Raw genomic sequence first — 18,631 nt, forward strand, 5'->3', positions numbered from 1 at the left:
AAATGTACTTCTAGTAAAGTTTTAGGACTTGTAATAGTAACAGTTTAGGTGAAGCTATGATATGCAACATTTCCAAGCAAGATATTTGATTTATTTATTCATGTTAAGCTCTTCTTCCACTTTCCAGGCTTGTAAATAGTCTTTACACATTTTCCTTTTCCTCATTTTCCTTCGAAAGCAAATCGCAATAAAGTGTACTTACTGTAGTTTGACCAAAATGATTAGTTAAGACTTGTTAGTATTTTTATTGCAAGTCAGAATCATGTTCATCTGCAAGTATCATGGGTTGCATAAACAAGGAATTTGTCATGGTGTGCTGGTGCTATACAAATAATAAATAAAAAATGTAAAACTAGAACAATAATATAATAAATAAATGATATTTACTGTAAGGTTTGTGCAGGGTTTGTAAAGTGAAGCAGTGCAAATAATGTAAATGAGGCACCCAAGGTTTAGGGACGACTGACACAGACAGACAGACAGACACAGAAAGACAGACACAGAAAGACAGACACAGAAAGACAGACACAGAAAGACAGACACAGACAGACAGACACAGACAGACAGACAGACACAAAGACACAAAGACACAAAGACAGACAGACAGACACAAAGACACACAGACACAAAGACACACAGACAGACAGACACAAAGACACAAAGACACACAGACACACAGACACACAGACACACAGACACAAAGACACACAGACACAAAGACACACAGACACACAGACACACAGACACACAGACACAAAGACACACAGACAGACAGACACAGACACGCTCACAGACAGACACAAAGACACGCTCACAGACAGACACACAGACACGCTCACAGACACACAGACACGCTCACAGACACACAGACACGCTCACAGACACACAGACACGCTCACAGACACACAGACACGCTCACACGCTCACAGACAGACAGACACACACACACAGACAGACAGACACACACACAGACACACACGCACACACAGACAGACAGACACACAGACAGACACAGACAAAAGCCTGTCTGTCTGTTGTCATTGCATAGTGCAGGTACACAGCAACGAAATGCAGTTTAGCATTTACCAAAAGTGCAAAAGTAGCAATTGTGCAAATTGACAAGAGCAAATAAATGTGGCATATGTACAGTGAGTCAATATAAAGGCTATAGCAGTGCAGAGATGTGTGGACATTGTTGAAAAGTACAAGTAAATGGTTCCAAGGCTATGGCAGTGAAAAATGTGCAGACACTGTTGTAAAGGAACAAAAAGTAGAAGGTTATAAAGTTATAGCATTTGAAAAAAATGTGAACAAGTCCACTAAACAAAAAAAAATCCGAACAAGCAATTCCACTATATATATGTAGAGGTGAATGTGAAATATAGTGGGCTTTTATTGATAGTGTTAATGTAACACATGTGAAAGGAACAGTCTGGGTTTTACGTTACTGTACTTTCAGTTTATGCATTTCATTTTTACGAAGTGCCACATATTCAGTTATCTTGACTTCTCCTGTTAATATTTTCCCATACTCTACCTCATCCTGAGCTCACTATCTTTCTTAGCATGTAAAATTATGATTCTCAGTGCTCTTTTAACCGAATCTGTACTTCTTATATGTTCCAGGCACAGCCACTGGCACCATCCCCACCACAGTGCTGTCCTATTCAGACTATATCTCACGCCCAGAAGAACACGTCAGCGTCCTGCGCTTTGACCAGGATGAAATTGAGAAGGCATGTCGTGTGGTGGTGATCGACGACTCGTTGTATGAGCATGAGGAAAGCTTTAATGTCACCCTCAGCATGCCAATGGGAGGCCGTCTGGGCCAGGAGTTCTCCACCACGAGGATCACCATCCTGCCTGACACTGATGACGGTAAGGAGCTCAGTCTGCTTTAGGCTCAAATCTGTTTTAAGCCCAGAGATGCCCAAAGTTGGCTCATGTTGACTTCCTGCTTGCCATGTTATTTATGAGACATGGTAAAAAGGGGGGAAATACCATTGACTCAACTTGTCATTTTTAATTGAACATTTTATGCCACTTTGGTGGTGTTGTTTTGTTTTGTTTTTCAAGCTACAAAATGATTTAATGAAATGTAGATGATATAAACTTGATCTTTTTTATCTGGTGTACATGTGTTTCATCAAGGTGCAGGTACAGCATGCTTTGTGGTGCTCAACATGCAGATAGTTGAAGAAATTGAGGCAGTGGCACACATACGAAAGGAAAAAAAGCATTTACTTTCATGCAACATTTACTTTTTTCACCAACGACCATCAATCAAGTTTGAATTACGGCCCAAAGAGGTTTGGGTGCCTCTGTTCTAGACAGGTCTGTTCTTATAGGATTATATTTTAGAGTAGTGAGGGGTCCATCATAAAACTTTTTCATAAAACATTGTTATTAATTGCTCAAATAAAATCATATAACCAATATTAAAGAAATATTATTTATATTAAGCATTAATATAATGCAGTTAAATAAATTGGTCATTTTAAATTGCAAAACAAAATATTTCAACATCAGACTGGAGGAGTCTGCATCTTAATGTAACTGTATCCCCGAAGGAGTTTTATTTAATTAATTTTAGCTTTTTTAATTTTTCATTTTTAATCAAAATGACCAAAAGGATCACTCGGACAGCTTAACCTTTCATGACGTCGTATATCATCTCAGGCCCACATCGTGTTATACACACATTTAGTTGTCTCCGCACACAGCATTACATGGAGCATTTCTTGAATCATCCTTAATATTTGCAAACCAGTAAATGCATTTCTCAAAACAATTTGTACAAACAGCACATTGGATTTCTTGCAAAAGCCTGAACTTTTCTCAAAATCCTTCGTTCATCTCTCAAAAGTAAATATTTGTGTCAGTGAACATCACGTTGCCATCAAAATGAAAAGTCCAAAATCACCAAAATGTGTAGATGTGTTTCAGTATGATGCTGTTTCAGGATTTCTTGATATAAACTATGGTTTGGATCACAGTGACTGAAAATGCAGAATTATATTGATTGCAAGAGACCAGACAGGATTCACACTTTTACTGTGCTATACAAGTGTTTGTTGGTTTCTTAGTTGTTCGTCCATTTTCAAGAATTTATAATTCATTGTTTGCACCGTGTGTATTCACTCTCCAATTGAAGATTCACCTTAGACCTGTTTTAGAGAACTGGTTGTTTATTGGTTGATCTGATGCCGTTCACTCGCCTCCATTAGTGACATTCAAGATTCATCTGCACGATTCATCAATTCAACACATGTACACAAAAAAGGTTTAACCATTTTACATTCAACGAATGCAATGTGACTGATGCTGAGATGTTTTGTGGGTTAAAACTATTCAGGTGAAACCAGTATAATATATTTTGATCAACATGCAAATAAACAATTGATAATGTAGGAAACAGCAGACACTTGTACACAATCGGTTAAATGATGTACAAAAGCATTCACAATTTGATCAAAGCATCAAGAAATGTATTTATGATGAGCACATGTGACTAAATGATGTGGAGGTTGAACAAGAAGTTTAGAGAATTTCATTTCTGATCTGAGAAACGCTCCAAAGCAACTGAGAAAAACTGTCGAAATAAAATATTTTCATGACCTGTTCAGCAATTTGCCACTTTTTTGAAGAACATTGTATTACATTAAATTGATTTTATTTGGCAACCGCCTCAAGTCCAGTCAAGGAGCATTTGTCATTTCAACCATATTTAGCTGACGCAGTACACAGTGATATGAAACGGCGTTTCTTCTGGACCCTGGTGCTGCATAAATAACATACTGTAGAGCTTTTATCCAGAGTCACTTACAAAATTTATTCAATTCTATTCATTTATTGTGGGTGTTTTGTGTGAGCCTTAAATATCGCTTAATTTCAGAAAGGTAGTGGTAGAAAAAAAGCACCATTATTGGTCGAACTGTTCATTTGACAGAACGCTATTCCAGAAGGCTAAACTGAAAATGAATGAATAATACCAAAATATGAAACTCTAGCTCTTGAGGCTGTTGCACCTGAAATAGGTGAGAGTTTGGTACATCTCGACGTGCTTATCGCCATGCTCAGAATTGATCCTCTTGTTGCTTACTATGCAATTTAATTGCATTTTAAATACACCAATTATAAAAAGTTGGTCATTTTGTGATTTCACAGCTCATTGTACCAAAAATTAACCATCTTTATAAATCCAGTCCCGTGTCCAGTGCTCTTCTCAAGTGAATGAAGAAGTGATATCGACTGTGGAAGTTAGATCAATTTCACACTGGGTATAATTGCTGTGATTTTTCAGATTTGTACTTAATAGTCTCGATTCCAAAATGGGAGCATTGTAGTGAGTCGTGCAGCGAGGAGCACGTATGATGTAATCCATATTCCAAGAAAGCCGAACAGATCCAGATAATAAGCTCATGGACGATGTTCTCGGGTCCTTTTTGTTCAGTAAACTCAATTATGCTTTGATTACTTGCCAGTCGCAGTATCCTATAGCATAGTGTACAGGATACTATATGAGGATTCACAAATGTTGGAGAAACTCTTACTTCGTGCAGTCAACAAAAGCTTTGTGATGTTATGCTGAACTGTATTTGAAAGGAGACTGCCAGCCTTAATTAGAGAATATTTACATCAAATTGCTTGATATTGGGATTTGAACAGATGGTGGATGATGAATAATTGCTCAGTGGCTGTCCATTTTATTAGCCAGATGTATGTTAATGTATCATTAATCATGGCTGTATAAATGCTAGGGCATTATTTTTGTATTTATTTTTTGTGGTGCCTCGTTTAAAATGTTTACTACAGGCTGGTCCAACATGATCTGGTTTAATCTGAACAAATTATTCTGATTTTCTTTCAAAAAGAAAATCATAGTTAATTCCTCTCTAAATCTATAGCATGATAAATGCTCTACATAGTATGAATGTGCTTTTTTTCCCGTAGAAATTCCCTCTAGCTATTTCTTAAATAAAAGTAAGACAAGTGATAGCTGTTATGTCAGTTTCCAGAATCAGGACTCATTAGCAAAGTTGTGGAAAAACAGCAGTAAGAGCAGTATTGAGCAAACGTTTGCTGATGATATAATATATCTAATATATATATATATATATATATATATATATATATATATATATATATATATATATATATATATATATATATATATGAAAATAGATAGATAGATTCATAGATTGATTGATTTCAGGAAAACCATATGAATGCTGTTGGGTTACAAAAATATTAAATTGTGGTTATCATAGAAACTTATGTAATTGCTAACAAATAAGGCTATAGATCATTTCCTCCCCTTGGGATTTGTGGAACTTTGACACCAAAAAATAGAAGTTAACTGAAAGCAAGCCTTAAAGCTGGGCAAGTAGAGCTACACCCCACAGATGGGTGGCAAAATGTCTACTTGACAACAGGAGGCAGAGCAATGCCTCTAATGGTGACAGCAGGAAATGGTGTGACTGGGTTATCTGCAATGGCAGAAGGTTGCACGATGGCAGGAGGTGGAACAGTGGCTTCTTCGGGGATAGCAGGAGCAAGATGGGCTTCAGCTCAGTCTTTGGCGTGAGACATTGAGTGGACATGCTGGCTGAAAGAGTGGCCAGGACATATGGTTAAAATACTCAAACAGGGAACAGGTGAAAGCAGTCAGGCAACAAACCAATGACAGAATGACTTTAAACCAAAGGTGTTTTAAAGTCTTTATCAACGAATACATCAACACTGGTTCAATAGGTTGCAGACTTGGGATACCATCACCCTAAAACCCTGTTGAGAGGAATTATAGCGCTTTTTAAAAATACATAAACAGGGAAAAATAAGCACTAGTTTAAGTGTTTTAGGTGTTTCTTCACCCGTCGTTTAGGAAAGGTAGTAAATCCGGAATTTCATTCTACCACCTGGGTGTCTAAACAGAAAGAGTCTTCATATATACCTACCTCTTTACCCTGAGCGATATTAGGACCAGTCAAGCAGTTCTAGAAGACAGATCTAATGTTTCTTAGGAAGAGAAGGAGAAAACATGGCATATTCTTAAGTGTACAGAAAGTTTGAGAGATATGCTACAGGCTGGAAACGTATGAAAATTTGAACAAACACAGATTTTATTATTTTTTGTAATTAAAAAAAAAATATATATATATTGAATTTATCTCAAATTCTTATACTTTGGTAAATGGTCTAAATTTTCGGCTTGGCATACAGTATGTGATTTTTTGTCTCCAGAAATTCCCCATAGCCATTTATTAAATAAAAGTAAGGCACTGAAAAAGACACAAGTGATTGCTAAAAGTCCTGGTTCTGGTGGAAACTGACATAACAGCAATAATAGGTGCAGTAGGAGCCAAAACTTTTTCTAGAGGCTTGAGATGATGCTTGAATATTTTTTTTTTTCCTTACAATTGTAGATTGCACAATAATCATTAAAATGTCATGTAAATATATTGTTGTAAAAGCTAACATTGTTGAGAAGCATGAACACCATAATGAATGGAAATCACAGATATTAGATCCTATGATTCTATTAATTCATTATACTGGCATCCTATCCACAGTCTGTTCCTGCCTTGTGTCCAGTGTTTCTGGGAAAAGGGTGTAGATTTTAGATTTAGATCTTAGCCAGGATACTTGAAGACAGTACCTTAGGAAGAGAAGGAGAAACCATGGCAAAACAAAGTGCACAGAAAGTTGGTGTCTTAAGCTCCATTGGCGATGTTTCACTATTGACAAGAACAACGAAAGAAAACATTTTACCAATGCAGCTATAGAGATGTTCAGGACTTACATGTGGAATGTGCTTGTCCAGTCAAAGCCTGTTACCGAACCAATGTCCTACTGAGCACATTTATCACAGAGGAGAGCCTTCTGGAAGCATTCTGGCCTCTTTGATAACGCTTAGATGCGAGTTAATTGGTCCAATTGCTCGTATTCCTATAAAGCATGGGACAATGCATTAAAACGGCTGCAATTTCTTTACGCTTCACCTCAATCGATGAGGGTATATTCGCAAATCAAAGCTGGCATTCTTCCCTGTACCCGCTTTGTCATTGTTTGGGTTTTAAATCCCGTGCGAGACGAATTCCAGCGAGTGCTTCGTTTCAAATCCAATGTGCAGAGGCGAATCAACAAAAATTGTGTCACTGTCTAATTACTCTGAGCATTGCTCCGTGAGAAGTTGTTCGAGTACGGCTGAGGAATATGAAGGAGAACTTACACTGACTGTTTCATTTAAATTCATAGAATTTATTGAACGCCGCTTCAAGCCTTCAACCAATTTTCTACCTATAATTCATGGAGCGTAAAAAGCAAAGAATGGTGGAAGGCACACCTGAGGATAGGGTGAATGGATGATTTTTGCCAATAGTGTAGCGACGGTTATTCCAAAACGCTGCGATGATGACGTTTGAGTGATCGGCGTGCGGCTTGTGTGATCTTTAAAAAAAAAAAAAAAAGAAATAAAAATGAAACATGCTTCGCTTCACCGATTTATTTATTAATTATTTTATTTACTTTTTCTTTTGTTCTGTTGTGGAATCTTTGCTTAAGGCAGAGGGCAGTGGTAGCAACTTGGCTTTTAATATAAAGTACAAAAAAATATTCTAGTTAAGTGGTGGTCTGTTGCTTTTACATGGGACTTGTAAAGCTGGATGGACAAACCCGAAGGACAGAAATGGAGACTAACCTTATATTGAAGATGCGAAACAGGGCGTAAAATGCGATTAAAAACTGGTGGCAGCAATAAAGATTGTGTGCGTGCTTGCTCTTGGCATTCCCTTATCGTTCATCTGCAGGCATAGATAGGGGGAGGGGGGGTCTCTTTATCGTATCTCCCTCATGGTGCCTCTTTTATTCAGCAACACCTCCGGGCTTCCTTCCAACTTCCCTTTGCTTTTAGTCACCTAACTTTTTTTTTTTTTTTACCCCCAGATCACACATGGTGAAAAATGGCTAACATCAACTGCGGATACCTCATTTTACAGATAATTACATCTTATTATTTTGAGTTTCCCTCCAGCTAGCAGTAAATGAAGTGTAGTTTTAGTGCACAATGCCTAAATAAGGTATAATGATGTAATGCAACTACTTGTTGTCCAATTCGCTCTAGACTTCAATTTCATTCCAATCATTTTAAATTGATTTGTTCAAATCATATTGAAAGTGCGGCTGGAGAATAAACCAGATATAAAGTTCGATCTCTAATGTGCAAGCCAAAGGGACACAGAGGCAAGGTAAGACTCAAACCAGTAATTCTAAAAATTAAAAAAAAATCTGAATCCTCTCTTACCAGAAGAGAATAAATTCAATATAAAGAGCTGAAGTTGCTTAAGATTGAGCTGGTTAGACCTTCAATATCATTTAGTAAAAGTACCATTCATAAGTTAATCCCTCAGCATAGACCAACACTAGACTCAACAATTCACTGCAAAAGTGAAAAGGCGACACTATAAAAACATCCTACAAACACTCCTTTGCCTTCCATAACTCAAGAAGTTTCTCTTCTTGCTTTCTACCAAACATGTTTTCGACATTTTTCCTCAGGTGGGTCGAAGTTGTCGTGCTAATTGCAACATTAGGCTCCTCTCGGTTCTTGGTTTAAGTGTCGATGTATAGTAGGAGATGACACACTGCAGGAAAGTCTGAAATCCTTTAACACTGCCAGAATTCCTGCATTCAGGCCGTTCATTGTCTGTCGGTGAACATGTGATCAAAGATTTTAGTCTGGGATTATAGGAATCTTTTTAGGATTGAAAAAATTTCCTTACAGATGACCAAATCATGGCCACCATCGAGGATGGGTTCCCTTTAGAGTTTGGTTCCTCTCATGCCATTTCTAAGTTTTTCCTTATCACAGTTGCCTCTGGCTCGTTTATTAGGGACGAAATTACAATTACATGGAACGAGCGTATGCATTCTTTAATTACCGTTTTATCTCTGTAAAGCTGGGGGGGGGGGTTAAAGTTCTCATGTGCAACCAAACACTTTCCAAAGTTTAAAGCAGAATTGCATAAGTATGATTATAGGATCCCGAGAGTAAAAGAATAATATCCGAACAACTCCCAGCACCCTGAAGCATCATGCCTTCAATATAAGGTTCACTGACTGCCCAAGAGAAGAGGAAATCTACTGGAGACAAGTTTGCTCGTGTATGGCCGTACTATTGGTTTCCCAAGTCGCATGCTCTACTCCTAGCATCATGCTGATCAATCGTAACTTAATCCACTAAACATTCTTTAAAATATCGCAAGAATTTCTTAAGTTGCAGCTGTAATTATGTATAGAAATCTCGTGTCTTGATCAGTCATTGCTGCCTTGTTTTTCTGAAATATCACCATTCTGGCAGCAATTATATAACATTGAAAACCTCCCTACGAGCCTTTTAGTGAGTCAGCACAAATCACCACTTTTAACAAATATTTGGAACTGCTTTTGCCCTTTTTTTTAATGATGCACGGGCCGATTTCTGCAAGTGCATACATGCATATGCTCATTCTCCTGAAACACTGACAGCCAAGCTGTAGCTTTTAGAAAATGGACATATTTAGTAGATTATTGTACTGCTTGAGTAGCTCTGAGATGCTAATAACAAACGGTAATGGGGCAAGTGGTGGTCACAACCATTAAGTCATTTGGCTTCATTAATAAACATAGGAAGTTTCTGATTGGATGATGTTTTGCCTGGATATGAAGTACAATTTTTCGGTGAATTGATGTGGCTTATAAATTGAATAATTATTGAATGAAATACGAGGAGTGTTCAATTTTACAGGTATTAAATAGATGCTAACGTGGCTTCTTTCCAGGCGTTAGTTAAACGCTGGGATGAGTGTATAAATGTAGCAGCAGAGTGTGTTGAAAAATAAATGCCGTTTCCGCACCTTATTATTTGTTTTTATTTTTAAACCCAAAAGTCCCGGTTTAAATTGAACTCCCCGTGTACTGTAGAATAACAGTGAATAATGAAAGACTAATTGTAAAAAATTTGCATCAATGATGACAGTAGGGGTCCAGAGACTTTTTATTTTAACATGGCAACTTTTCTTGTTTAGTTGATCGGAATAAAAATTAGTTTAATTCCCAACAGATACAGGGTTTGACTGGTGCCTTACCATTTTAAAGCCTTCAATAGAATGCATTTGCAATTGAATTGAGGGATAGTGTGGTGTGTGAAAACGTTGCCAGGGTTGAAACAAATGTGTGTGGACCACTTTCAGACATCAAAATGTTTTCATATTCATTCAATTTGTTTTCTTGTTTAATATTATATGTGTGAATGGAAAATCCTGCTTCTTTTTCGAACCTGAACCTTTAACCATGTTTTGTTAATTGGGTTAATTTTGGAAATGGTTGTGATGAGGGATGGTGTATTTCAAGTATAATTTGTGAACTTGCATGAGGTCCAGAATAACAAATAACATGGTGTAACATGCCATGATCTGATGTTGCATAGTGATCGTTTAGACTGCAATTGAATTGTATTATTTATTTAAAAATCCTGAGCTAGTCTGTTATTCCACTAATAGGGAATAATAAGAAATAAACAAAAGGTCATCATATCAGCTGCTGATTAAATGTGCCAATGATGAGTAATTCCTTTTGGCTAGTTAATGCCAATCTAAGCATCTGTTTCCCAGAGTTATTTTAGGGCTTTCATAGCAACAGGCTTAAATATCTATGCATTCACTACTTTTTACATCTTTTTTTTTCTTTCACATACATTTAACATTTCCTCATCAAATCCTTTTAAAATGTGATGAATAATTTTGTTTTTTATTATGGCATTAGATGGGTGGATGGATAGGTAGATAGATGGAGGATGGATGGATAAATAATTAGTGACTGGAAAAATAGATAGGTAGGTGGGTAAATGAATAGGTAGGTACAGTAGATAAATGGATGGGTGGGTGGATAGATGGATGGATGGATGGATGGATGGATGGATGAATGGATAAATTGATAGGTAAATGGATAGATAGAATGGATGGGTAGATCGGTAGATGGGTGGGGTGTATGGATGTGTAGGTAGGTGAATTGATGGATGGATGGATGGATGGATGGATGGATGGGTGAATAGGTAGGTGGATGGATAGATGGATGGATGGATGGATGGATGAATAGGTAGGTGGATGGATGGCTGGATGGATGGATGGATGGATGGATGGATGGATGGATGAATAGGTAGGTGGATGAATAGGTAGGTGGATGAATGGATGGATGGTAGGTAGGTAGGTGAATGAATGGATGGATGGATAGGTAGGTAGGTGGATGGCTGGATGGATAGGTAGGTGGATGGATGGATAGATGGGTGAATAGGTAGGTGGATGGATAGATGGATGGATGGATGAATAGGTGGATGGATGGATGGATGGATGGATGGATGGATGGATGGATGGATGGATGGATGGATAGGTAGGTGGATGAATAGGTAGGTGGATGAATGAATGGATAGGAAGGTGGGGAGGGATAAGTAGGTCAATGGATGGATGGATGGATGGATGGATGGATAGATGGTACACAGAAACAAAATGCAGTTTAGCAGTTTATCAGAGGTGCAAACAGCATTGTAATATGAAGTATAGTGTGCCTCATGATCTAAAATGAAACAACAATCTTGGTTTAAATATTAGTGATTCATTCAGGGCAATAAATAAAAGGCATCAAATGGCTGTGTTTTACATGTTGCCACATTTGACTAATGCAATGATACTAAACAGATTATACTTCACTTATTGGTTCACTAATCAGACCATAGAAAGTAAATAAATGAAATCCTATAGGAACAATGACCTGCTTAGATACAACAAGAAGAAAAAATAAGGAAAGAAAACAGAGCTGCTTAACTATGGCTCTGGGTTTTTTTCTCTCACAAGTTTGTTTTTCAGTGGGTTTTTTTTTTTTTTTTTTTTTTTTTTTTTTTTTTGTTTAGTCCATCTGGACCATTGGTTACTAGTTAATGACCCATGGCATATTGTCATCATATAGACAAATGAGGTACATCATTTTGTCGTTATCTAATTTGTCAAAGTGTCTTCCTGCTCCAACACGGTGAAAACCAAACATTCTTTTTGTCCTCGTAAACATGGCATAACCAGATGTGAGTGAGGGACCTTTTCAGTGTGAAGAAAGTCCCTGATGGCTTTAATCTGCCACGTAAAGAGAAGAAAGGTGTTTGTGTGTTATCTGGAAAAGTGCAATCCAGGCTTGAAGTTCTGTTAGTGCTGGTAAGTGACAATCGGAAGCCTCTTAAGCGTATCAGTTGGCATGCTGATCCCATCTCGCGCCGATGACTTTGTCTGGAATGAAAACCAGAGCAGTGAACAGCGAGGCTTTGTGGCGAGGCTCTTTGTGTAGGCTTTTATAAAAACACAGTCTGACAGAGAAGTTCCTTCAGATCCAACAACGATGCATGTACCTGAAACCTAATCGCCTGTTTTTAGCACAACCAGACGTCAGGTTATTGTGTGGCCGATTTCCAGCAATACGAAATCAATCCAGCCCTTAGTGACAGTTTAGACACTACGTGCAGAATTCTTTACAAAAAAGGAGGATAAAATGGACCTGGCTGGTGTCTATGGTTACCGGATATATTTTTACTTTTAACTGTCAAGTTGTCAATGACCTCAGACTTCTTATTTCTCAAAGTCTTTCTGAAGGAGATGGCGGCCGCGTGCACTAAAGTCACTTGGTGATGATTGAATGATAATACTAATCTTTATTTTATATAGTCCCTTTAAAAGTCCATCTCTAACCACATTCTAAGCATAAAAATATATTATATGGAAATAAATTGAATAATAAGTGAAATAAACATCAAAGATACATAAAGAAAATAATCATCATCACTTAAAAGCCGTCCTGAAATATTAGGTTTTAAAAGCAAATTTTAGAAGGGAATTAAACGATTTTGGTGCATGGGAAGAAAAAACTCGATCAATTATAGAATGTAAACAAATAGGAGGAACAACTAAAACACCAGAATCAGAAAAGTGGAGCTCACACCTTGAAATGTAGACAGTTAAATATTGTGACAAGTAATAAGGTGCTATAACATTTAGGGTGTTTTAGGTCAGCGTAAGAATTTTCAAATCAATGCGACGACTCCTTACCAGTCCTGGTCTTTTGTCGGAATACAAGCAGCTGAATTTCAAACAACCTGCAATTATTTTTAATGTTTTGAAACCCCAACAAGCAAAGCATTATAGTAGTTGATGCATGGGGAAAAAAAACTAAAGTATTGATTTATGTTTTCAGCGACGGAAAAAGATAACATGGGGTGCAGTTTTGCAATGTTTCTGAGATGAGAGTTTTCTAACAGTATTGGGAACATGGTGGTCTAGTGGTTAGACCACCATGGCACTCTCACCGCTGTGGCCCGGGTTCGATCCCCGGTTAGGAAACCAACCCCAGCCATTAGGGTTGCACAAGCCAGTGCACTCTTAGTGCCGGTCCCAAGCCCGGATAAATGGGGAGGGTTGCGTTAGGAAGGGCATCCAGCATAAAAACATGTGCCAAATCAAACATGCGGATGATCCGCTGTGGCGCCCCCTAATGGGAGAAAGAAAGTTTTTTATTGGAAACATGAATTGTCAATTTTTTTTTTAGATTTGACTGTAACTCCAAAATAGAGTCTTCCACATTTAAGGTTTGAAAAACAGCTTTTAGTTTGGTGTTTAACCCAATAAGCATTACCTCTGTCTCATCACTATTTATCGAGACGGGAAGAAACGAAGTACGCATACTGACCTTCAGTAGATTTTTCTGGTATCAGTACTTTACTTCGCTATTATTTTAACTTTTTACTTTCACTCATTACCTTTTTTACACAAATATCTGTACTTTCTACTTCTTACATTTTCAAAACAGCCTCGGTACTGTAGTTTTAATCCATTTGATGACATGATCAATATTTTTTCTTATCATTGCGCGGCTTTCTCAATCTACAACTGGTGTATCATTTTCTGACTCTCGCACACCACTGATGTATTCTAGTTCACAAAGCAAACAATGAGCAGCGCAACACGCAGTCTGGGGTTAATGTGGATGAAACAGAGGGAGTCAGTGACGTAAACATGACTGAGAACAGAGATATTCCTGATCACATGCTCTTCATCTTTTCTGGTGGATGTTCAGCCTGGATATATTCATTAGATTACATTAGAAATTCTTTAGTATTAATATATAAATATGATGTGAGGTCCAGTTACCAGCATGACACTAACAGGTAGTAGTAATGACTACTTTTTACTGAAGTACATATCAGAGCCCAAACTTCTTTACTTTAACTTGAGTGAAAAAAGTCAAAACTTTACCAGAGTCTTTTACACCTTGAGTATCTTTACTTCTACTTGAATGAAGGATGTGTACTTTGGTCATATTTTTTTCTCAGAAATGCAGTGTTCAAGAAAGTTAATGGCTGCAATTTCACCAGGTTTAGTATGAATGTAAATCTGGGTGTCATCTGCAGAAAAGTAAATCCTAAAAGCAGACCAAGAGGAAAGATGTACTGGATCCTGGTGAATTTGGGTGGATTTGTTTAGCCTTCTTGTTTGGGCTCTTATTGAGCTGTAGACTAAATACACAGGTCAGATTCTTTACATTTGCTCATGAAAGGCACCTGGACTTATTTTTAAAACCTGCATCCCTCAGCCAAGGTAGAAAAGGGTTTAAGAAGTGAAAGACGATGAACCAACGGAGCAAAAAAGTCAGAAAATAAACCTGAAAAGGCAAAAAGTCACAGAAACTAGAAATCCAATTTTTTTTGAAAGACAGAAATAACAGTGTAGAATTTCTGCAATTAAAACATCTAAACTTTGCAGTGTGTACAGACAAACAAATGGGACACGCACACACGCACACACGCACACACGCACACACACACACACACACACACACACACACACACACACACACGCACACTGACTAATGAGACGAAACCTAAAATTCAAAAGGGAGACAGAGAAGGGACAGGTGCAAACAAAGACTAGGGGCAAATTCAGGGCAGAGAGGAAACCGTAAACAGAAACTCAAGACCTTGAAAATCTAATTACTTGATTTTCTGCAAAAATGAGATCATTTGCTTTAAAGAATGTGTACAAACTATGCCAAAAACTATGCTTACAAGCATAAACATTGTATTATCTATTTTATCTAGGTTTTTTTTTTACATTTATAAAATTGTCCCTCGATCATAATTCTCCATTTCGGCCTTTCTGACCAATCCGATGTTTTACTTGGCCAGTCTATTTTCTTTATTTGCTTATAAGGTAAATATTTTTTCATACTTTAGATATACAATAAACAGGCAAAAGTATTGGGACACCTGACATTTCCAGCAATATGTGGTTCCTTTCCTAATTTTTTATTTTTTTTTAGCCCAAAGTTTGAGGCGCACATTTGTATAGTCTGTCTATGGATGTGTTAGCATGGAAATTTCCCTTCACTTATACTAGGCGACCCAAACTTGTTCCAGCATGATAGAAAGATATGCTTTACATGGCTTGCAGTGAAAGATCTTGTACAGCCTGCTTTAGACCCTACTGGGATGAATCGGAATGCTGACTGCACCCCAGGCCTCCTCACCCTACACCAATAAGCACAAATCTCCATAACCATGCTCCAAAATCTAGTGGAACATCTTGAAAAAGTGGTGGCTTTTATCGCAGCAAATGGGATTCAATTTGGAATGGGATGTTTGAATCTAATGATCAGGTGTCCATATAGAGTTTTATAATTTTATACTAGATAATTTCCAAAAAAAGATTATTCTAGAAGGAATAAAGAAAAGAAATTGTAGTATTTACCCTGTAACAATGTTTTACAGCTAAAAGTGGTGTTTGTTTGAGTAAACGCTCATTACTAAATCTTTGTCATTGGTAATTTCCTGTGACATCACATCCTGTGAAGATTTTTACTTACTTAACGGCAAATTATTTGATTATAGAAAATAACATAAATGTAATTACATTTACACCAGTGGTGGACGAAGTACACATACCATGTACTTGAGATAAAAAAGAGATACACTAATTTTACTTCAGTAAAAAGTAGTCACTTTAAACTTTCACTTGACTTAAAGTACGAAATTATATATTATATATTATTAAAAATCAGTATTTGCCCTACTTAACTTAAGTATCCAAAGTACTATGATTTTATTATGGCTATAATGTTCCTACTATCATTATAACTCAGTTTCGCTTATCACACACTTATCGATTAACAGAAATCAACCAGCGTTTGCTTTATTTATATCATTCTATTACAATTATTGAGCCCAAACCCCTTCTGTTCAACTATGCAAAAATATGGCCACAGGTGTTGTGGCGAGTTCAAGTCAGTTTTTTGCATCATTTATTCCTCTCAAAATGTTCTGCATGCTGTTGTAATGATGCTGAACTGTATGTGCTGAATAGATACCATTAAGCGGTAATCAAAACACGTGCATGCTTGAATCCGATTGGTGGTTGACAAGTTTCTATCCCTTGAAAAAAAATATGGAACAATTGATTTCACAAAATGTAGTAATATTTAAAAAGTAGTAAAGTTAAAGTCTCCCCAAGTGGAAGTACTTTACTTAAGTACAGATACGAGAAAAAGGTACTTAAGTACAGTAGCAAATGAGACTTATTTTGCAACTGTCCACCACTGACTTACACACACTGTACAATAAATCTTTCCCGTTAGGGGTCGCTACAGCGGACCATCCGCATGTTTGATTTGATTTACCCTTCCTAACCCAACCCCTTCCTATTTATCCGGACTTGGGACCGGCACTAAGGCTTGTGCAACCCTAATGGCTGGGGTTGGTTCCCTGACCGGGGATCGAACCCGGGCCGCAGCGGTGAGAGCGCCACATCCTAACCACTAGACCACCAGGGAGTACAGTACATCAGATAGGTCAGTCATATGATTTAAAAAAATTGTGGGCATAAAATGTTTCATTTTACATTCAAGGCTAAATCTGTGAACTTTATACTAAAATCCCAATCAATCAATCAATCAATCAATTAAATTTTATTTATAGAGCACCTTACACCAAAAGGAGCACAAGGCGCTTTCCAGTAAAAACATCAATAGACAACAAAATGTACATAAAATAGCAGTCGAATCAGAGGCCACGTGTTAAAAGCTTGTATGAATAAATGTGTTTTCAACTGCGATTTCAAAACACTCAGCACAGTGATGCTTTGTATGTGTGCTGGAAGTGCGTTCCACAGCTTTGGTCCCTGGACGGCAAATGACCGGCCTCCAAACTTTTTATATTCTAACATGGGAGTGACCAGAGATGTATGTCCAGAGGAGTGGAGAGTTCTGGCTGGTTGGTAGACCGTAACTAATTCAGCGAGGTATCCCAGGGATTTTTATAGGAGATATGGTAGTGTTTCTTGAGACAGAAAAGCAATGAATGAGTGAATGGTTGAATGAATGGCTGATGGAGACATTTTGGAGTTTGCATGTCATGAATGAATGTAATCAGTGTAATGAAATCAGAAACTAGGCTTAATGCTTGTTGGTTTGTTCTACATCTGGCTCTTGTAAAAGTCGTCTTGTCTACACCAGGTTGCATGTATTGGATTGGCTGGAATAATTACTGTGAGGATGTTGACTGAGGTGTAAACAATAAGGCATATGGTAAAGAGATGCAGGTTGTGTGAAATAGTGCTTTCAGAACTCAAGGATGCAAATCACAATCCAATCCTGCTCAGCTAGATTAGACTCGGATCACCGATGCAGGCGAGCTCAGAGGTCAATTTCGACTTGTTTTTAGATGTTGCAGTTGAAGCCTCTCAGGAACTTCTGTAGAAATTACATTCTCCTTTCATCATTATAAAAAGAGCGATAAGTAACTTCTGTGCTGCTTGCTTTTAGATTTAGAATTTAATGATCGGATCTCCGTCTCACACGGTTGCTTTTTAAGACATCGGATGGTGTAATATGACTATGGAAGCTATGAGAGAGGCCATGTATTTGTATATAATTTTTTTTTACTTTATTGTTTATTCATGATCAGGACCTTCATTTTCTCTCGGTCTCGACATGAGTTTGTTACGACTTTTCGCTACAACTAAAGTTTTCTCATGATCTTGACATAACTAAATTTGTTTCCTCTTTATCACGACTTAATTGTTCTGCGTATTTGGTATAAGAGAATGTTCTAGAATTACCATCACCCCATCATATATAATCGCATTCGCTTTTACTTTGATCAGGGACTCACTTAAACTGAACTCTTTGTGTCTGTCAGTGATTGACAGATAAAACATAGGTGTCAAAGACAATATAGCGAACCTGAATTTCATTGCCTGCTTACTTAAAGGATCGGTGCATCTGCATAAAAATGAAGTCGCGATCACGAGAAAACGAGGAAGAAAAAATATATTATAATGCATAGCCCCTTAGGGCTTCCGTAAGGTAAAAAATTGAATGCATTTATTGCATAATTCTTTGTACAAGCTTTAAATCTGTTATTCGTAGCATGCATATGTGCTATGTGCATGTTTTTTGCCACACATAAAACAGCATAAAATAGTTGCTGAAACATTGTAAAGGATATTATTCATGTAATTTGTTTTAATTACTAATTAATAGAAAACGAATATTTAGTACCAATCACCTA

At 37.3% G+C, this 18,631-nt stretch overlaps 1 protein-coding gene across 1 annotated transcript in view; it reads left to right on the plus strand.

Annotated features, from left to right (window-relative positions):
* frem2b (FRAS1 related extracellular matrix 2b) overlaps positions 1–18,631 on the plus strand; it is a 138,743-nt gene that overhangs the window by 71,763 nt on the left and 48,349 nt on the right. The window contains exon 6 of the mRNA XM_083547710.1: positions 1,627–1,878. Within this exon, the coding sequence (XP_083403836.1) occupies positions 1,627–1,878 (252 nt within the window). The remainder of the gene's footprint in view (positions 1–1,626; positions 1,879–18,631) is intronic.

The sequence above is a fragment of the Silurus aristotelis genome, assembly GCF_946808225.1.
Source record: "Silurus aristotelis genome assembly, chromosome: 8".
In the NCBI taxonomy this organism is placed as follows: Eukaryota; Metazoa; Chordata; class Actinopteri; order Siluriformes; family Siluridae; genus Silurus; species Silurus aristotelis.